This window comes from Peromyscus leucopus, chromosome 8b (assembly GCF_004664715.2).
Source record: "Peromyscus leucopus breed LL Stock chromosome 8b, UCI_PerLeu_2.1, whole genome shotgun sequence".
Classification (NCBI taxonomy): domain Eukaryota; kingdom Metazoa; phylum Chordata; class Mammalia; order Rodentia; family Cricetidae; genus Peromyscus; species Peromyscus leucopus.
The window spans coordinates 1,682,229-1,698,165 of NC_051086.1; the positions used below are offsets into that span (position 1 = coordinate 1,682,229).

A 15,937-nucleotide genomic window follows, 5' to 3' on the forward strand; every position below is an offset into this window, starting at 1 on the left:
TAGACTCCCAGATTCCCCTATGCATTAATATGAGGCCAAGGGCACAATGGCTTCCCAGAAGGGACAATTATCTAAGGTGACTGGGTGTAGGTCTGGTGTGTGTAAAGGGCCTAAACTCCATAGGCCTTGGCCAGAGTGTTGGCTTGTGCCTCTTGTGGACCAATGGGTCACACTGTGTTCAGCTTACAGGAGAATGCCATAGGGCATGAAGGAGCCTCGGCAGTGGCTGCGGCCCTGAAGGTGAACACAGCCCTCACCGCTCTCTAGTAAGTGCCCTGGGTGTGGGAGGCCAGCAGACCGCCCTGCCCCCTTCACCACCCTCTCATGCCACGGCCGACCTCATTAGTCCAGGGGAGCTGTTTGGCTTTTCCAATACTAGTGACTGGGCAATCAAACATCTAGGAAGGACTGAAGTTACAGACGTCATTCACCCCAGCCCTTCTGGAAGACCACCTCTGCTCCCCTTCCTGTGTCTAGATCTTGCTTGTAGGTGTCAGAGTATAGGTGGGAGATGCAGTGTTCTTGGAAGAATCACAGGAAAACAATCCTTAGTGCTATTTCTCAACTTTCAGGCCTAGCTGAGAGGTATAGAGTATGGAGGGAAGCCTGTCCCAGAGCAGGGAGGGGCCAGGAGCACAGGGGGTCCGATTACCCACTTTGATTATATTCCCTCTCAAAGCCTACAGGTGGCCTCCATTGGCACCCAAGGAGCCCAGGCACTTGGGGAGGCCCTGGCTGTGAACAGAACCTTGGAGATTCTTGAGTGAGTATTCCAGTTTCTGCTGACAGACTTTTGCTTAAAGAAATCAAGCTACAGATTCAAAAGGAATAAACATGAAGACAAATACTTATTTACATAGACACTCATAGATAATTTTCATGACTGTTTTTGGTCAGATGCTCCATCTTCCTCGTTCCCACTTCACGTGTCTCCCTGAAATCACTATGGCACTATGCTCTGGGTTGGGCCTGCCCCAGACAAACACGACCAAAGGCTCTATTTAACAGTGGGCACCTCCTGGGGTGGGGGTCAAGCTCTATGCCCATGTCATTCCTGCTCCCCAGCTCCCTGTAACCACCGTGTACTGTAGACCTCTGGATGGAGGGAGAGTTACCTCTCCATCGCAGCCTAGGTTCTCCTCCTCTGGAGTAGAAAAAAGAACAGGCTTCCGTAAGTGCTTAGGCAGAAGCCGCCCCAACTCCTGTGATTGGAATGTCCAGACAACCCCACACCCATCTGGAGGGACATCAGCGCCACCACTCAGCCTATCCCTGCACCTTAGGCTTCTTGCTTGCCCTGACAGCTTACGAGGAAATGACATCGGGGTAGCTGGTGCCAAGGCCTTGGCAAATGCTCTGAAGTTAAACTCCACTCTCCGAAGACTCAAGTAAGTGATCGTGTGACCCATGTGCAACCCAGAGCAGCCAATTTCTGCCAGCGCTTTTGGGATGAAACACAATTTCCTTTAGTTGCTTCCTTCTGGGTGGGTGTTAAACGACCACACTGTCTGACCATTAAAGTCCATATCCATCCTTCTCCTTAAGTCCTTTACTTAAAATCTGCATTAACGGTCCTGGGTAGAGTACCTGGCTGCAGTTGCTATGGTGCCTGCGGACCATCAGCCCAGAGCTGCTTATCTCATCCACATCTCAACAAGGCAGTGTTGCCTCCTTACGTCTCTTCTGTCCTGAAGCTCACCGCGGTCTCCATCTCTCCTCTGCCTAGTCTCCAGGAGAACTCACTGGGGATGGACGCGGCCATATATGTTGCTGCTGCACTGTCTGAGAACCATGGTCTGCATCATATTAAGTGAGTACATCAGTGGCATCCGCCTTTCCAGCTTCTTCTGCTAAGCCTCAGAACTGTTCCCAGATCAGGTTCTGCCGTTAGCCCAGTTCTGGAGTCAGGTGATAGGAAGCCCACTCTAGCAGCTCCACGGGGAGACCAGGTCTAATAAGGAACATGCCAGAGCGGTGTGCGTGGGAGGGCTCCGGAGGGCAAAGGCACGCTGGCGTCCTGAATTTACTGTAGCAACAATCACTGTACCAAGGACAACTTGCAGGTGCTGAGTTCCGCCCTAACTCTTCTGTTCCAGTCTCCAGGGGAATCCCATTGGGGAATCTGGTGCCAGGATGATCTCAGAGGCTATCAAGACAAATGCTCCCACATGCACTGTGGAAATGTAAGGGAAGTAAGATCCTGGTGAACCATGCAGAGACTCAACTGGAAGCTTTTGATCAGCGTGACCTCTATTTCTGCATAATTTCCTGGAACCTGAATGCTGCTGAACCAGCTCTCAAGCTGGTCTCCTGAACAGAGGAAGGAAGGGCACTTCCAGCAGAGGTCACAGCCATCTTTCCTCCCCAGGGTCAGTCAGGGGGAAGATGGATACTCGTGACAGCATAGAGGAGGGAAGGAGCCGCCACCAAGGGGCACTCAAGAGACAAAATCTCAACGCTCCACAAAGTAGGAAGCTGGTCCTGGGTTATTCATACCCTGGGGTCTTCAGAGTCCCAACTTAAAACCAAAACAACAACAACAAAACCAACTGTGTTTCTGCCCTGTGCACTCTCATGGTTAACAGCATTAGTCTTAAATCCAGCTGCAGTCTTCAAGCCCATTAAGGACATTAGCTTGGCAAAGGTGATAATGGGCCCATTTTTTCTCTTCTCAAGAGAAGAAAAAAGTTTTGGGGTGTGACCCTTAGATACATATGGAGAAAATATGAGAAATTTGTGAAGACAAATGAAAGGTTAATTCTGAGATTCTGCGTTCTTCTGTAAGATCTCTCAGACACCTAGAATGGCCTGCCGTATTTGGAGTCCAGCACACTGGCTATCCATTGTAAATTAAGTGTTGATACCCTGATGCCATTATCCTGTATTTGGGCATCCAAAACCTCTGCGGTGGCCATGGCTTCCCCTGGGAGACAGACAAGCTGTGCTTCCATGTGGCAAATGCCCTCCATTGTCTGGTTCAAACAGGAAAACCTAAATGAACTTTACAGATCTCAAGTAAGCCACTAAGATAAGTGCTTATAAAGACCATAAAGTGGGTTGAGAATGGTGGCACACGCCTTTAATTCCAGCCCTCGGGAGGCAGAGGCAGATGGATCTCTGTGAGTTCAAGACCAGCCTGGTCTACAGAGCAAGTTCCAGGATATCCAGACCTATATAACAAAGCCCTGTCTTGGAAAAAACAAAACAAAATAAAAATGAGTGTCCAGAAGCTAGACATGGTGGCACACACTTGTAATTCTAGTACTTGAGAGGCTGAGAAAAGAGGATCATGATTCGAGGCCAGTTTAAACTACATAGTGACAAGACCAAAAATACAAAACTGAGTACTCAGACGAATTATCATGGAGGCTGACAGTGAGAGGTATGGCTCTGGTTACATAAGAAAAGGGCATCTTAGCAAGTCACATGGCAAATGTTGCCAAAACAAAGGTGATTAAACTTAGCCAGGAAATGTTGTGCACTGGTAATCCCAGCACTTGGCGGAGGCAGGAGGATCAGGAGTTCAAGGCAGTCTTTGGTACATGGTTGAGTTCCAGACCAGTTTCTGCTGCATGAGATCCTGTCTCAGGAAAAACAAAAGAAAATCCAGTGACTGAATCTAACCTCGCAGCCACGGGACAAGTGCGCATGTGCATGAGCACTGACCTCTGTTCTGTTTACCGAGATCTACCTGTAGAGGCCTGCCTACACCAACTCCAAGTGGAAGGACTTTCCACAAAGCTGGCCTGACTGCCGAAAAATGTTACAACAGTCTGGAGATGGCTTTAAATTAAACAAATGAAAAGGACCTCACAGTGACATACAGGATCCTTGATTGGCTCCTAGGTTGGAGAAAAAATATAATTTTCAAACAATGTTACTTGGAGATTGAAGCTGTGTTCATTTTGGTTTTGAAGGGTATTGTTTCTGGGTATAGAATGTTATTTTCTTCCTTTGGTACTTTCATGATGCTGCTCTCAGACCGGAGATATATCCAGCTCAGTGCAGTAGGTCCCAGGTTCCATCCCCTGCACTGCCAATAACCACACCGATGTCGCTCTAGTCCTCTGGCTTACAGGAAGCTCGGCAGCCAGGAAGACATCAGCCAGTCAGGAGGCAGGGAAAGCTGTACCCTGTGGAAACCTACTTACGGTGGTCTGAGGGTCAAACACTGGGCACAAAGGGCGGCGCTCTCTAAGGATGATGAGAACAAGCCCCACTAGAACCAGACGGTCCCCTTCCAGAAGTCTGTCCAGACCCCACTAGCAAGGCTTCACAGCTATCACAAGGTCTAGCTGCATCACCACAGAGCAAGCCAAAATGTGAGTCTGGAACTGAGACCGACACTAACCCGAACAGCGGCTTGGTTCTCCTCCTCCTCCTCCGCATTTGTTGTTTTAACTGGACAGTCTGCTGTCTTCTGCATTTCCCCGCAGCACCCCTCTGCTGCTGAGTGCACCCTGCTACTCTTCTTCTCAGACATGGTCCGCCTGTCTCGGCTCCTCCAGCTTTCCCGCTCCGTCTGTTTTCCACAGCACGGGACAACTGTTGCCATTCACTCTGCTCTGCGCTGCTTCCTGGTAGTCTTGTGGATTTACCACTGTGAAGATTTCCTCTTTCCCCTCCTCTCCCCTCCTCTCCCTCCTTTCCCCTCCTCTCCCTCTTCCTCATTCTTCCCTCTTTGCCTCCCTTCCTCCCTCTGGTTTTACTAGAATTTGAGGAGAGTACAGAGAGAAATGAATGCATTCTGTGCAAAGGTTTATCTGGAGGCCTTTCAATTTTGTGAATTTGTAAGCCATTAGTAGACATCACTATGCAGATGTTGGGTATGTATCAGGATATGTCCAAAGTGCCTCCACCACCTGCTACTCACGCCCCCCGATTTGCTGTGTCCTCAGTTAACAAATGCCCAACTAGGATACCTCACCTCTAGGAACTCTTCAGTACAACTTTCCCACAATGAGTACTCCCCAGAGCCTCTTTATCCTCCCAGCATCTCTTCAGACACTGGAATCTAGTTCGAGGCCATCACCTGAGCTCTTTGATAACACTAAGCATGGGCTAGCCCACAGCTTCCTATGTAGATCAGGCTGGCCTTGAGCTCACAGAGCTCCACCTGCCTCGCCTTCAGAGTGCTGGGATTAATGGGGTGTGCAGTACCATGCTCAGCCCAGAGTGGTTTTTTAAAAACCTTACCTCTGGAGGTTTTTAATAAGTACATGCTACTTATTCACAGAGCAAAACCCAACTAATTCTTTAGCAAAGCCCAGGAAGTTCATAAGCTGCTCCTTACTCCACATCAAGCATTGCAGCCTTCTGTGCCTGTCATTTCACAGACTATGTCTTCTGATACCTCTGTGCTTCTGTCCTACCTGATCTTTAAAAAAAGATTTATTTTTAACTCGTGTATGTGTGTGCCGACGCGCGTGTGTGCGCATACGTGCATGTGAGTACAGTTGTCCAAGGAGGCTGCAAGAGTGTATCAGACGCCCTGGCACTGTAGTTACAGGTGGCTGTAGGTCACCTGATATGGGTGCTGAGAACTGAACTCAGGTCTTCTGCAAGAGCAGCCAGTGCCCTCAATCTCTGAGCCATCCCTCCAGCCCCAGTGTTATGCTGTGTTGTGCTTTTTCAAACTTAAAAAAATCCTTTGAGACTTTCACACATGTATCCAATGGAATGTGATCGCATATACTCCTCCCATTTCTGCTCTCCCCCAACACATACCCCCTCCTAATTTCAGATCTTTTTTGCTTGATAACCCACTAAGTCAAATTAGTGTAGTCCATATGTGCATGAAGGTGGGGCCACCCACTGGAGCGTGGGAAACAGCAGTGGGAACACCCTAAAACGAAGAAGAAGAAAGAGTCTCCTTCTTGAAGCAGCTGTTAACTGCCAATAGCTCCTCAGGGACGGGACCTAGGGATCACCTCCTCTATCTATGTGGGGATTTTGGCTGCCTTGATCTTACATGGGTCTTGCATGCCCATCCAGGGCTGGGGTGCAGGGTCACGGTAGAGCACTTATCTAGAATAGCAAGGCTCTGAGTTCCATTCCCAGCACTACAAAACAGAGAGACAAACAGACAACAGCTTCCCCCAGAAGACCCAGTCCAATCTGACTTTCATAGACATTTTTACTGACTCTCCAGAGAAGGCTTGCTGCTCCTTTCTCTGGGTTTCCAAGCCGACAATACCCTGACACTGTATGCATCTTGCATGCAGATGCTAAGATACATTCATCTCTGAACTGTTGTGAGTATGGCAGCTACAAACCATAATTGCTCAATAAATATTTAATGAAAAGAAATCTGCACAGGAAGTGTACCTATGACAAAAAAAGTTCATGGCCAAGGCCAAAGAGACTCCACATACCAATGTATTAGGTTCCTAAAAGTTCTTTTTATTATTTATGGAGACAGGGTCTTTATCCTCCTGAACTAGCCATCCTGTCCTGACCTCCTGAATGCTGGGATCATAATCACATCACCACAACAGTATTGGGGTTTCTACATTATAACTGCTCTTTCACTATTACCATTCACATCCTTGGAAAACAATCCCTCAAATTACTTAAATGTGCCATTGCTCAACTATAAAGTAGCACTGCAAATACAAGGTCAGGGCCCCTGGGCTACACGGTGAGATCAGAACCAGCCAGAGATTCTGTTTCAGAAAGCAGGAGATTTAAGGACAAGGCCAGGAAGGTCTGCCCTTTTGCTTACACAATGTGTGGACCTCTAAAGCCTCTCCCAACTCTCAAGCCTCTAAATATGACAATTTGATCCTCCCCCTCCCCCAAAGTAAACTGGGAAAGAGTTTATGTTTTCTTCTTGGCTCAAGTAAAAGGGAACGTTTTTCTCATATTTTCCATTGTTAGTCTTTTGGCTATGTTTTTCTTAACTTTTAAAAAGAGTTTTAAACTTATGTGTGTGTCTGCATGTACATACATATCACATGTACCTGCAGAGGCCAGAAAGGAGCCACAGCTACCCTAGAACAGAGTTATGGGAGGCTGTGAGCCACCTAATATGGGTGCTAAAACTGACCTCGGGTCCTCTGCACAGCAGCAAGCACTTCTCACTGCGGGGCCATTTCTCCGGCCCTAGACTTTCTTTATGATGCCTGTAACTAATGAAAAAAAAATGAGTATTTAGCCAGGGGTGTTGTACCCAGTACCTAGAAGGGCAGAGACAAGAAATTTAAGTCAACCTGATCTTCAAAGCAAGTTCATGGCAGAGGCAGGTGGATCTCTGTGAGTTCAAGGCCAACTTGGTCTATATCGAGAGTGCCAGGCCAGTCAGGGCTACACAATGAGACCCTGTCTCAAAAAACAAACAAACAAAAATGTTCAACAATGACAAATGCTAGTTTAGTTTTATATGCAATAGGTATTAGTTAAAAAAAAAATAATAATGCTTTCAGCCGGGCGGTAGTGGCGCACGCCTTTAATCCCAGCACTTGGGAGGAAGAGCCAGGTGGATCTCTGTGAGTTCAAGGCCAGCCTGGACTACCAAGTGAGTTTCAGGAAAGGCGCAAAGCTACACAGAGAAACCCTGTCTCAAAAAACCGAAAAAAAATTGCTTTCAAGTAAAGCTTAATTATATAAAAATACAGAGTCGGATCCATTTAAAAAACTGGCGTTTGTTTGTGTGTGGAGTTACGTGTGGGGTGTTATCATGTCTCCGTTGATGTCAGAGGACAACCTGCAGGAGTCAGTTTTCTCTTTCCACCATGTGAGTTCTATGGGTTGAACTCAGGCTTGGTGGTAAGTTCTTTTCCCTACTAAGACATCTCCCTTTTCATATCTTCTACATTTGATGGAGAGGTAAGTAGCCATTGAAATCTTCTGACTTCATAATCATAAACTAAATGAAACCAATCCCACACTTTCTTTTGTCTATGTGTGGTGTGTGCATGTGTGCAAGTGTTTGTGTGTGCACATGCATGTGGAAGCCAGAGGACACCAGGCTTCCTGTATTACTCTTTGTCTTAGTCCCTAGACAGTCACTCCCTGAACTGAAGCTCGCTATTTTTCGGCTAGGCTGGCTGGCTGGCAAGCTCCAGTCACACCACACTGGGGCTACAGGTATGTGTAGTCACACCCAGATTTTTGTTGTTATTGTTTTGTTTTTGAGTCAGGGTTTCTCTGTGTAAGCCCTGGCTGATCTGGAACTTGCTATGCAGACCAGGCTGGCCTTGAACTCCCAGAGATATGCCTGCCTCTGCCTCCCCAGTGCTTTGATTAAAGGTGTGCAGTAGCATATCTTGCCACACCCAGCTTTTTTATGTAGGTTCTGGGGATCCAAACTTAGGACCTCATGCTTGTATAGAAAGTGACCATACCCAATGAGCCATCTCCCTAGCCCCATGCTTTGAATAGCATGTCAATTCTACTTGTCCTTTGCTTTCATTTCACATGGAAATTCTTTTGAGTACCACTTTACCAAATTTAGTTCTGGTTTATTTTTCAAATGAGAAACATGAATCAGTACTGGTGCTCTCCGTTCTGACGGCTCCTTCAGGAAGACACTCAGGTGCAGGACACCTACAGGGCATCTCTGTGTCATAGGCGAGCATCGTGTTTAGGAACTACCAGCTAGCAGACGAGGGACTGGCTCATAGGTAAAGCATTTGCTGTGCAAGTCTAAGGACCTGAGTCTGATCCTCATAACTCACACAGAGCTGGGTGTAGTACAGTGTGTCTGTAATTTCAGGACTCCACCGGTAACTGGACCTTTGAAGGTCTGGACCAGCTGGCCTGCACTGTGCAACAGTGAACAAGTGATTCTGACTCAAATACGGTGAAAAACGGACTAGAGGCTGCCCCCGACTTCCACACATGCGCATAGCATACGCACACCAGCACACTTGTGTGTGGCGTACATATACAAAGAGTTCAAAAAGGAGTACCAGGAGTGGTGGTGCATGCTTTTATTCCCAGAACTCCAAGGCAGAGGCAGGCGGACCTCTGTAAGTTCAAGGCCAGACTGATCTACATAGGAGTTCCAGGCCAGTCAGGGCTTCATAGTAAGTCCCTGTCTCAAAAGTGAAAAAATAAGAAATGCCAATCAGGCTGGGATGTAGTTCAGTTGATAGAACGCTCGCCCTGCAAGTGTGAGGGTCTGAGTACAATCTCCAAACCTCACAAAATTCCAGGTGCTGGCCGGCGGTGGTGGCGCACGCCTTTAATCCCAGCACTCGGGAGGCAGAGGCAGGCGGATCTCTGTGAGTTTGAGGCCAGCCTGGTCTACAGAGCAAGTTCCAGGACAGGCACCAAAACTACACAGAGAAAACCTGTCTCAAAAAACTGAAAAAAAAAAAAAAAAATTCCAAGTGTCATGCTCAGAATCCTGGGCCTGGGAAGGTAGAGATGAGCTGACTGTCTAGTCAGGCTAGGCTAATCGGTGAGTTCCCAGGTCCCCAAAAGACCCATTCCTGCTCCCCAAAAGGTGGACAGTTCCTGAGGAATAACCACAGATGTTGTCTTCTGGCCTTCATACATACATGCACATACATGCATGCATACCAGCATAAACATGTATACCGGTTCTCACACACACACACACACACACACACACACACACACACACACACTCTCTCTCTCTCTCTCTCTCTCTCTCTCTCTCTCTCTCACACACACACACACACACACACACACACACACACACACACACACGGATGCCTGTAAGCAGAAGCAGACAGCAGTAGGAGTTGGAGTGGAATTTGCTCAGACAGACAGACAGACAGACAGACAGACACACACACACACACACACTCTCTCACATGGATGCCTGTGAGCAGGAGCAGACGGCAGTAGGAGTTGGAGCGGAATTTGCTCAGACAGACAGACAGACACACACACACACACACACACTCTCTCTCTCTCTCACATGGATGCCTGTGAGCAGGAGCAGACGGCAGTTTGAGTTGGGACAGCCCAGCCAGCAGTCCACAAACAGCCGAGGCTGGGGACTGTGAAGGCGGCATGTGGTTTGAAGTGACTCTGCCTCCCACAGAGAGAAAACAAAACATTCACAGTCTGAAGCCTCTCCATGGCTTGAACTTCAAGGAAAATTTAATCATAACAGCAGCCAAGACTTACATGGTGTCAGTTCTCTTCTCAAGGCTTTTCTTGTGGATTTGAATTACTTAGAACACATGTATTTCCCAAGTGTTGGGAAATAAGACAAAAGAATATCTTTGTTGGGGTTTGTTTCAGTAACGGTTAAGCCCAGATGGTGTAGTGAATAAAACATATGTTACCTTTCCAGCCTGCTGATTCCCTGTTTACCTATAAATCTGAGGCTCTTAATCTGCCTGGGTCCCTTGGCAAGGAGGTCAGAAGTCATTGTCACTCTCATCCAGGGGCTCGGGTTTCCGGACCCTTCGACTGGGCTTGGCTGGTGAGAGAGCAATGCTCTCATCCTCCAAATCGTCGTCGTCTTCTTCATCGTCTTCCATGTCAATTTCACTGTCCTCTGAGTCTTCCTGAAGCAGAAAGACGGCAGATGCACTGAGGTGCTAGCTCACTGTGACCTCTTTCCCTAGAGACTCCACTTCACTCTCAAGGACAGTTCAAGAACCAGCAACACCCCTAGAGTGAAAGGCTGTGGGAACACAGCACAGGCCAGCTGGACACCCCCCACTAGACCGAGGCTATAACCAGTAACTCAACACCAGCCTTTACCCGGGGTGTCCAGCCAGGGTCGGCTTTCCATGGATGTCTTGGGAATACCCTTCACTCATGCTGAGGAACCTAGATGCTGAATGGCTCCCGCAGTCTAGAGACCCAGTAGACAGGCAGACAGCAAGAAGGGCAGGGAAGGGAGGCCGATTCCAGCTGGAGATGGAACGCAGCGCAAATGTGGACAAGAAGAAAAGGTGAAGGGTACCCAGCTCCTGCATGGTCTGGATCCAGGGAGCACCAACTCTTGAGTTGTCATTTTTACAGCAAGTCCTGTGTCCATGTATTCCAAGATGGCTGGCCACCCAGTCCAGATTTTCCCAAGAAGTACATACATGTTAGAATTCTCTTTTTTTTTTTTTTTTTTTTTCCCTCCCGGAGCTGAGGACCGAACCCAGGGCCTTGCACTTGCTAGGCAAGCGCTCTACCACTGAGCTAAACCCCAACCCCTAAAATTCTCTTCTTTAAACAACTACCTCCTTCTCCGGCTACCCTGCTCTGTCGGCTTCACTCCCAGCAGAAATCCTTGGGAAAGCCAGGCCTATGGTAGTACAAGCCTACAATGCCAGCACTCCAGATACTAAGGCAGGATGACCGGGAATTGGGGGTCAGCCTGAGCTACACAGAAAGACTCTGTCTCACAATAAAAAAAAAAAAAAAAAAAAAAAAAAAAAAATGAAGAATGAACTCCTTGGGCAAATTGCTATACTCAAGTGTCCCCAAGTGTCCCCTCCCATTATATGAACACAACAGGCTCTATCCCATAACCCCACACCACTCTTATCAAGCTAAAGGATTCCAAACCAGTGGGATCCACAGTCCTTCCCACCTTTCCCCACCCACCCCTTCTTCCCTGAAGTCCACCTCCCCACCTTCCATGCAAACCCTGCAGTGTGCCCTCTATGTCCTCTATGCCTAGCTCTCTGCACAGTATGCTCCAGCTCCTTTGCTGGTCCTCTGTAATTCTCTGGCTTCTGCACTACGCAGGTAGCTCAGGCCTCAGGCCTCCCCTTTTCTCTTCCTGCTCTCCAAACAGTGAAAGTCACATTTTATCATGGCTCCCATCTAAACATGGATGGCTCCCAAGTTCCACTTCTGGCCCAGCCCTGTTTCTTAGATTCCAGACTTTTCCTGATCTACCCTCTCAGCCCCTTCCTCAAGTCATCTCTGTCTGGGGAAGTTAAAACCCCAGGCTTTCCGTTAGTTCCACGGAAGCATTCTGCATTTCTCTCCTTCATCATCCTGGTATAATCAACTAACAAAACAAGATGGTCAGACCTCAGAAACACCCAGAATCGGACTGCTTCTCAGTACCAACACCACTGTGGCCTCCGGCTAAAACACCCTCACCTCCAACCTACACAGCTGCACTTGCTGCCTCAGTTTCTCCCTCCTGGGCTGACGATCCTCCAGGATCTCCCAGCTCAGCTTCTCCCTCCTGGGCTGACAATCCTCCGGGATCTCCCAGCTCAGCTTCTCCCTCCTGGGCTGACGATCCTCCGGGATCTCCCAGCTCAGCTTCTCCCTCCTGGGGAGACGATCCTCCGGGATCTCCCAGCTCACCAGGTCCTCTTCCCACCCCGCACAGTCTGTATTGCTCCCCCTGTCTCTCACTGCTCTCGGCCAGTCCTTCCATCCTACCACGGCCTCACTGTAGGGGTCCACACTCCCTAGGCCCAGGGGCTCTGCCCACCCCAACATGGCTCCTACTTTCACTCATTCAGGTCTCTGCTTCAATTTTTCATTAGAGAGGCCTTGCCTGAACATGTGAAAAGATCCCTGTCACTGTCATTTGTCTCTAGAAACTACTTTATTTATTCCCTAATACCTATGACTGTGGTATGTCTGCTTGACTGTTACTAGAACGGATGTGTCCCAAAGGCAAGGCCTGGTTTTTCCCCGCTGCATTCAGGACCTGACACTGATAGGATCCATCAAATTCATGTTGAACACACACACAAAAGTCAAGCCCCATGACAGAGGAACTGTGTCAACACATTCTCCATGAAATAAACCAGCGGGAAGACCCAAGCCATGGCAGACGCATTCATTCTGAAAAGCATGCAAGCAGATAAAGCGGAACAGACACCACTTTCCAGGAAGCACTGGTTCCCTTAGGCCAGATGCTCCCTGCCTCAGACTCAGGTGGACAGGGGTGGATGAGCGCTACCTTATCATGAGCATCCTCTGTTAAAAAGAAAGTTACTGTTGAGTGACTGCCCTGCCTCTCTATCGAAGCTTCTCTGTGTCCTGCCCAGCAAGACAGTGCCAGCTTGCCCCTGTGAATTTAAGTGACACTGCACTGTCATACAGAGCCTAAGGTCCTCTTCTGACCCTGTGCGGGCACCGGTGCCACACCCCAGACATAGGTCTGTACCTCACAAACTGTCCTAGGATTGTGCCTCTCCAGGAACCTTTGCTACATGGGCCGAGCAGCATTGCCAGGGTCTGCAGCGGAGCCAGGGTCTGCAGCGGAGCCAGGGTGCAGAGCCCAGCAGTGTCCGCCCAGCCGCATTCTGAGAACCACTGCCCTTTCTGTTCTCCAGTCAGTTGTCTACCTGGTGGAGTTCAAGGCACCAGCAGCCTGACCTCGGCCTCCTGCCGGGCCCTGGTCTAGGAGGACACCTTTCATGTTCTTGCTCTAGAATCATAGGATGGTGCTGAGGAAAGGTTGGTGCTGGGTCATGGCCTTGGCATCAACATTTCATATTGATCCAGGTTATAATTCAGGACCTGAGGACTGCCCCACCTTTCTCATCTTTGGTCTTGGTGTCTGACCCTCCTTAGCATGGTAATGCAAGAGACCTGCCTCTCTCGCCATGGCATCTATTCTGAGGGCTTCCTGCCCGAGAGAGGAAGCATCACCCCGGAGGAGAGAGGCTTTGCTGGCCCTGAGCAGGCTGACACACACCAACAAACAGATGAGGCAAGAAAAGAAAACCAACCTGCTTCCTGGAGCTGGGAGTCTTGCATTTACCTAAGAGGGCTGGTGCTGCTTCCGTCTTTGGAAAGCGAGAATGGAAAGAACAGTGAGAAGGCGGAAAAAAAAAGGGCGAGCATATTTGTGTGAAATGAGAAACAAGCTGCTGCAAACTGTCACATCAAGCAGTGTGCTGGGAACAGGTCGTCCCCGACTGCTGCAGCACCTGAGCTAGTCTACAAGGACAGCCCCAAGAGCAGGAGGCGCAGGAATGGCAAGAAGGTGTTGGCACTCACATCTTCGTCAGAGTCTCCACCTTGCATTGTGCCCACGATGCGTTTGCTGGGCCTTCCTGAGAACAACAAAAACATGACATTATGAGATCCTAGGAAAAGATGGCAGGAAATGACATTTAAGACTTGCTTTCCCTTGGAAAGCTGGGGAAATACTAAAGTACATACTAAAAAATGTACTTAAGTAAGTTCCAACTAATTAGGATTACCACAAATAATAATAAATTTCCTGCAACCCTTTCCTCCTTATTTTGAGAAAGAAACTCACAATATAGCTGAGGCTGCTCTTGAACTCTTGATCCTGCTGCAGCCTCTACAGTGCTGGTGTTAAAGGTTTGTGCCACCATGCCCAGCCCTGCAAGTCTACTTTGAAAAACGAAAAGGGCAATAAAATTCAGTGTGTGACAGTGTACATCTGTAATCTCAGCACTCAGGGCCTGAAGCAGGAGAATTGCTGGGAGCTGAAAGCTAGCTTGAGGTACAGAATGTGCTGTACCATGTCTCAACAACAACAAAAACTAATGAAAAGATAAAATCCGCATGGGCTGGCCAGATGATTCAGCAAGCCTAATCACCTGAGTTCAATCTCCAGAACGTATGTGGTAGAAGGAAAAAACCGAGTCCCAAAAGTTTTCTCTGGATATGTGCCCATGTGTGCACGTACATGTGTGTATAATGAATGAATGTAATAAAATTTACATACAAAAATTATACATGAAGGTTGGGGGTATAGATAAGTGGGAGAACATTTATCCATTTGCTTAAGGCCATGGCTTTAATCTCCAGCACCACAAAACAACCATGAATCAAGAGTGTCTGTTTGTCAGAAAATTAATTTTTTAAAAAAGCTGTTTAGCCAAGAACCTGTCGCAGACTGGTGAAGATCAGGAGATCTGACAGCTTACTGCAGGACAGAATACTCGTGTGGATCCTGGAACACAGGGTGGTTTTGGTGGGAAAGCAGCAATGTCCTGACTATGGTCTCCTGAATAAAGTCGAATAGGAAGGGCGTGGTGGAAATCCTAGTCCTGCTCTTATCTTACTGGGAAAGCACCCAGAGTCTCCTAAGTATGTTGGTTATGGAATTTTCCTACACAAGTTTTTTCAGGTTGAAAAAGTTCCACTCTGGGTTGGGGATTTAGCTCAGTGGTAGAGTGCTTGCTTAGCAAGCACAAGGTCCTGGGTTCGGTCCTCAGCTCCAGAAGAAAAAAGAAAAGGAAAAAAAAAGAAAAAGTTCCATTCTGTTCCTAGGTTTAAAAAAAAAAGTGTCTTTGTTTTTCAAGACAGGGTTTCTCTGTGTATCCCTGGCTGTCCTGGAACTTACTCTGTAGACCAGGCTGGCCTTGATCTCACAGAGATCTACCTACCTCTTGGGATTGGGATTAAAGGTGTGTACCACCACCACCCCAAAATCAAGAGTATTTTTAAAACACATCCTCTGAGTATTGAGGGGGGAAAGATCACTGAACTCCATTATTAGTTTACATGCAGTAGAACTTTCATGGTAAAAAGCTGTTGAAAAAGAAAATCTTTTATGAACTAGTGTCTCCTGTGCTTGGATCTAGGTCTAAGTTTCCAAGTGAAAATGTTATCAGGGTCACTGCTGGCTGGGTCCAGGCAGTGAAGGGGGAGGCTGCTCATGGCAGGCCCGGAGACACAACTGAGCACTGTCTCCAGAAGCTTTTCCCTGGGCCAGACAAGGTGCACAGAACTGTGGCATCTGAAGGCCCTTGCCATAGCTTTTAGAACTGGACTACATGATTTCACTCTGCAAGTACGTAAGCAGGATTTGAATGAATCATTGCTTTTCTTAGATTAACACCTTTTTTCAGTGTTGGTTCCCATCCATCAAATGGGAGATGCACCAAAAGCCTCTGTTTATGTCACGAAGCTGTGAAAAAATAAAAGGTTAAAAAGAAACCAAAGCAGGCGATTGTCCAGGAGGAAACACTCGTAACAAATGAAGAGAGCTGGGCCCAACATTAACAAGCAGCTCCCAACAAACGCTAACACCAAATGATGGAAAGATGACGATATC

At 48.0% G+C, this 15,937-nt stretch overlaps 2 protein-coding genes across 7 annotated transcripts in view; one reads left to right on the forward strand and one right to left on the reverse strand.

Annotated features, from left to right (window-relative positions):
• The window catches only part of Nlrc3 (NLR family CARD domain containing 3), a 31,376-nt gene extending 28,240 nt beyond the window's left edge, over nt 1-3,136 (forward strand). The window contains exons 14-18 of one of the 3 annotated variants that reach the window (XM_037200772.1): nt 183-266; nt 680-763; nt 1,284-1,388; nt 1,727-1,810; nt 2,097-3,136. In XM_037200772.1, the coding sequence (XP_037056667.1) occupies nt 183-266; nt 680-763; nt 1,284-1,388; nt 1,727-1,810; nt 2,097-2,187 (448 nt within the window). In that variant the 3' untranslated portion in view covers nt 2,188-3,136. Of the gene's footprint in view, nt 1-182; nt 267-679; nt 764-1,128; nt 1,389-1,726; nt 1,811-2,096 lie in introns of those variants that run through there. The other 2 variants (XM_028894868.2, XM_037200773.1) reach the window with 2 other exon arrangements.
• A 6,912-nt stretch (nt 3,137-10,048) lies between these two features.
• Nucleotides 10,049-15,937, reverse strand: part of Cluap1 (clusterin associated protein 1) — a 33,758-nt gene continuing 27,869 nt past the window's right edge. Inside the window, exons 11-13 of one of the 4 annotated variants that reach the window (XM_028894809.2) lie at nt 13,903-13,958; nt 13,632-13,688; nt 10,049-10,490 (exon numbers count right to left, since the gene is read on the reverse strand). In XM_028894809.2, coding sequence (XP_028750642.1) covers nt 10,341-10,490; nt 13,632-13,688; nt 13,903-13,958 — 263 coding nt within the window. In that variant the 3' untranslated portion in view covers nt 10,049-10,340. The remainder of the gene's footprint in view (nt 10,491-13,631; nt 13,689-13,902; nt 13,959-15,937) is intronic. The other 3 variants (XM_037200606.1, XM_028894810.2, XM_037200607.1) reach the window with 3 other exon arrangements.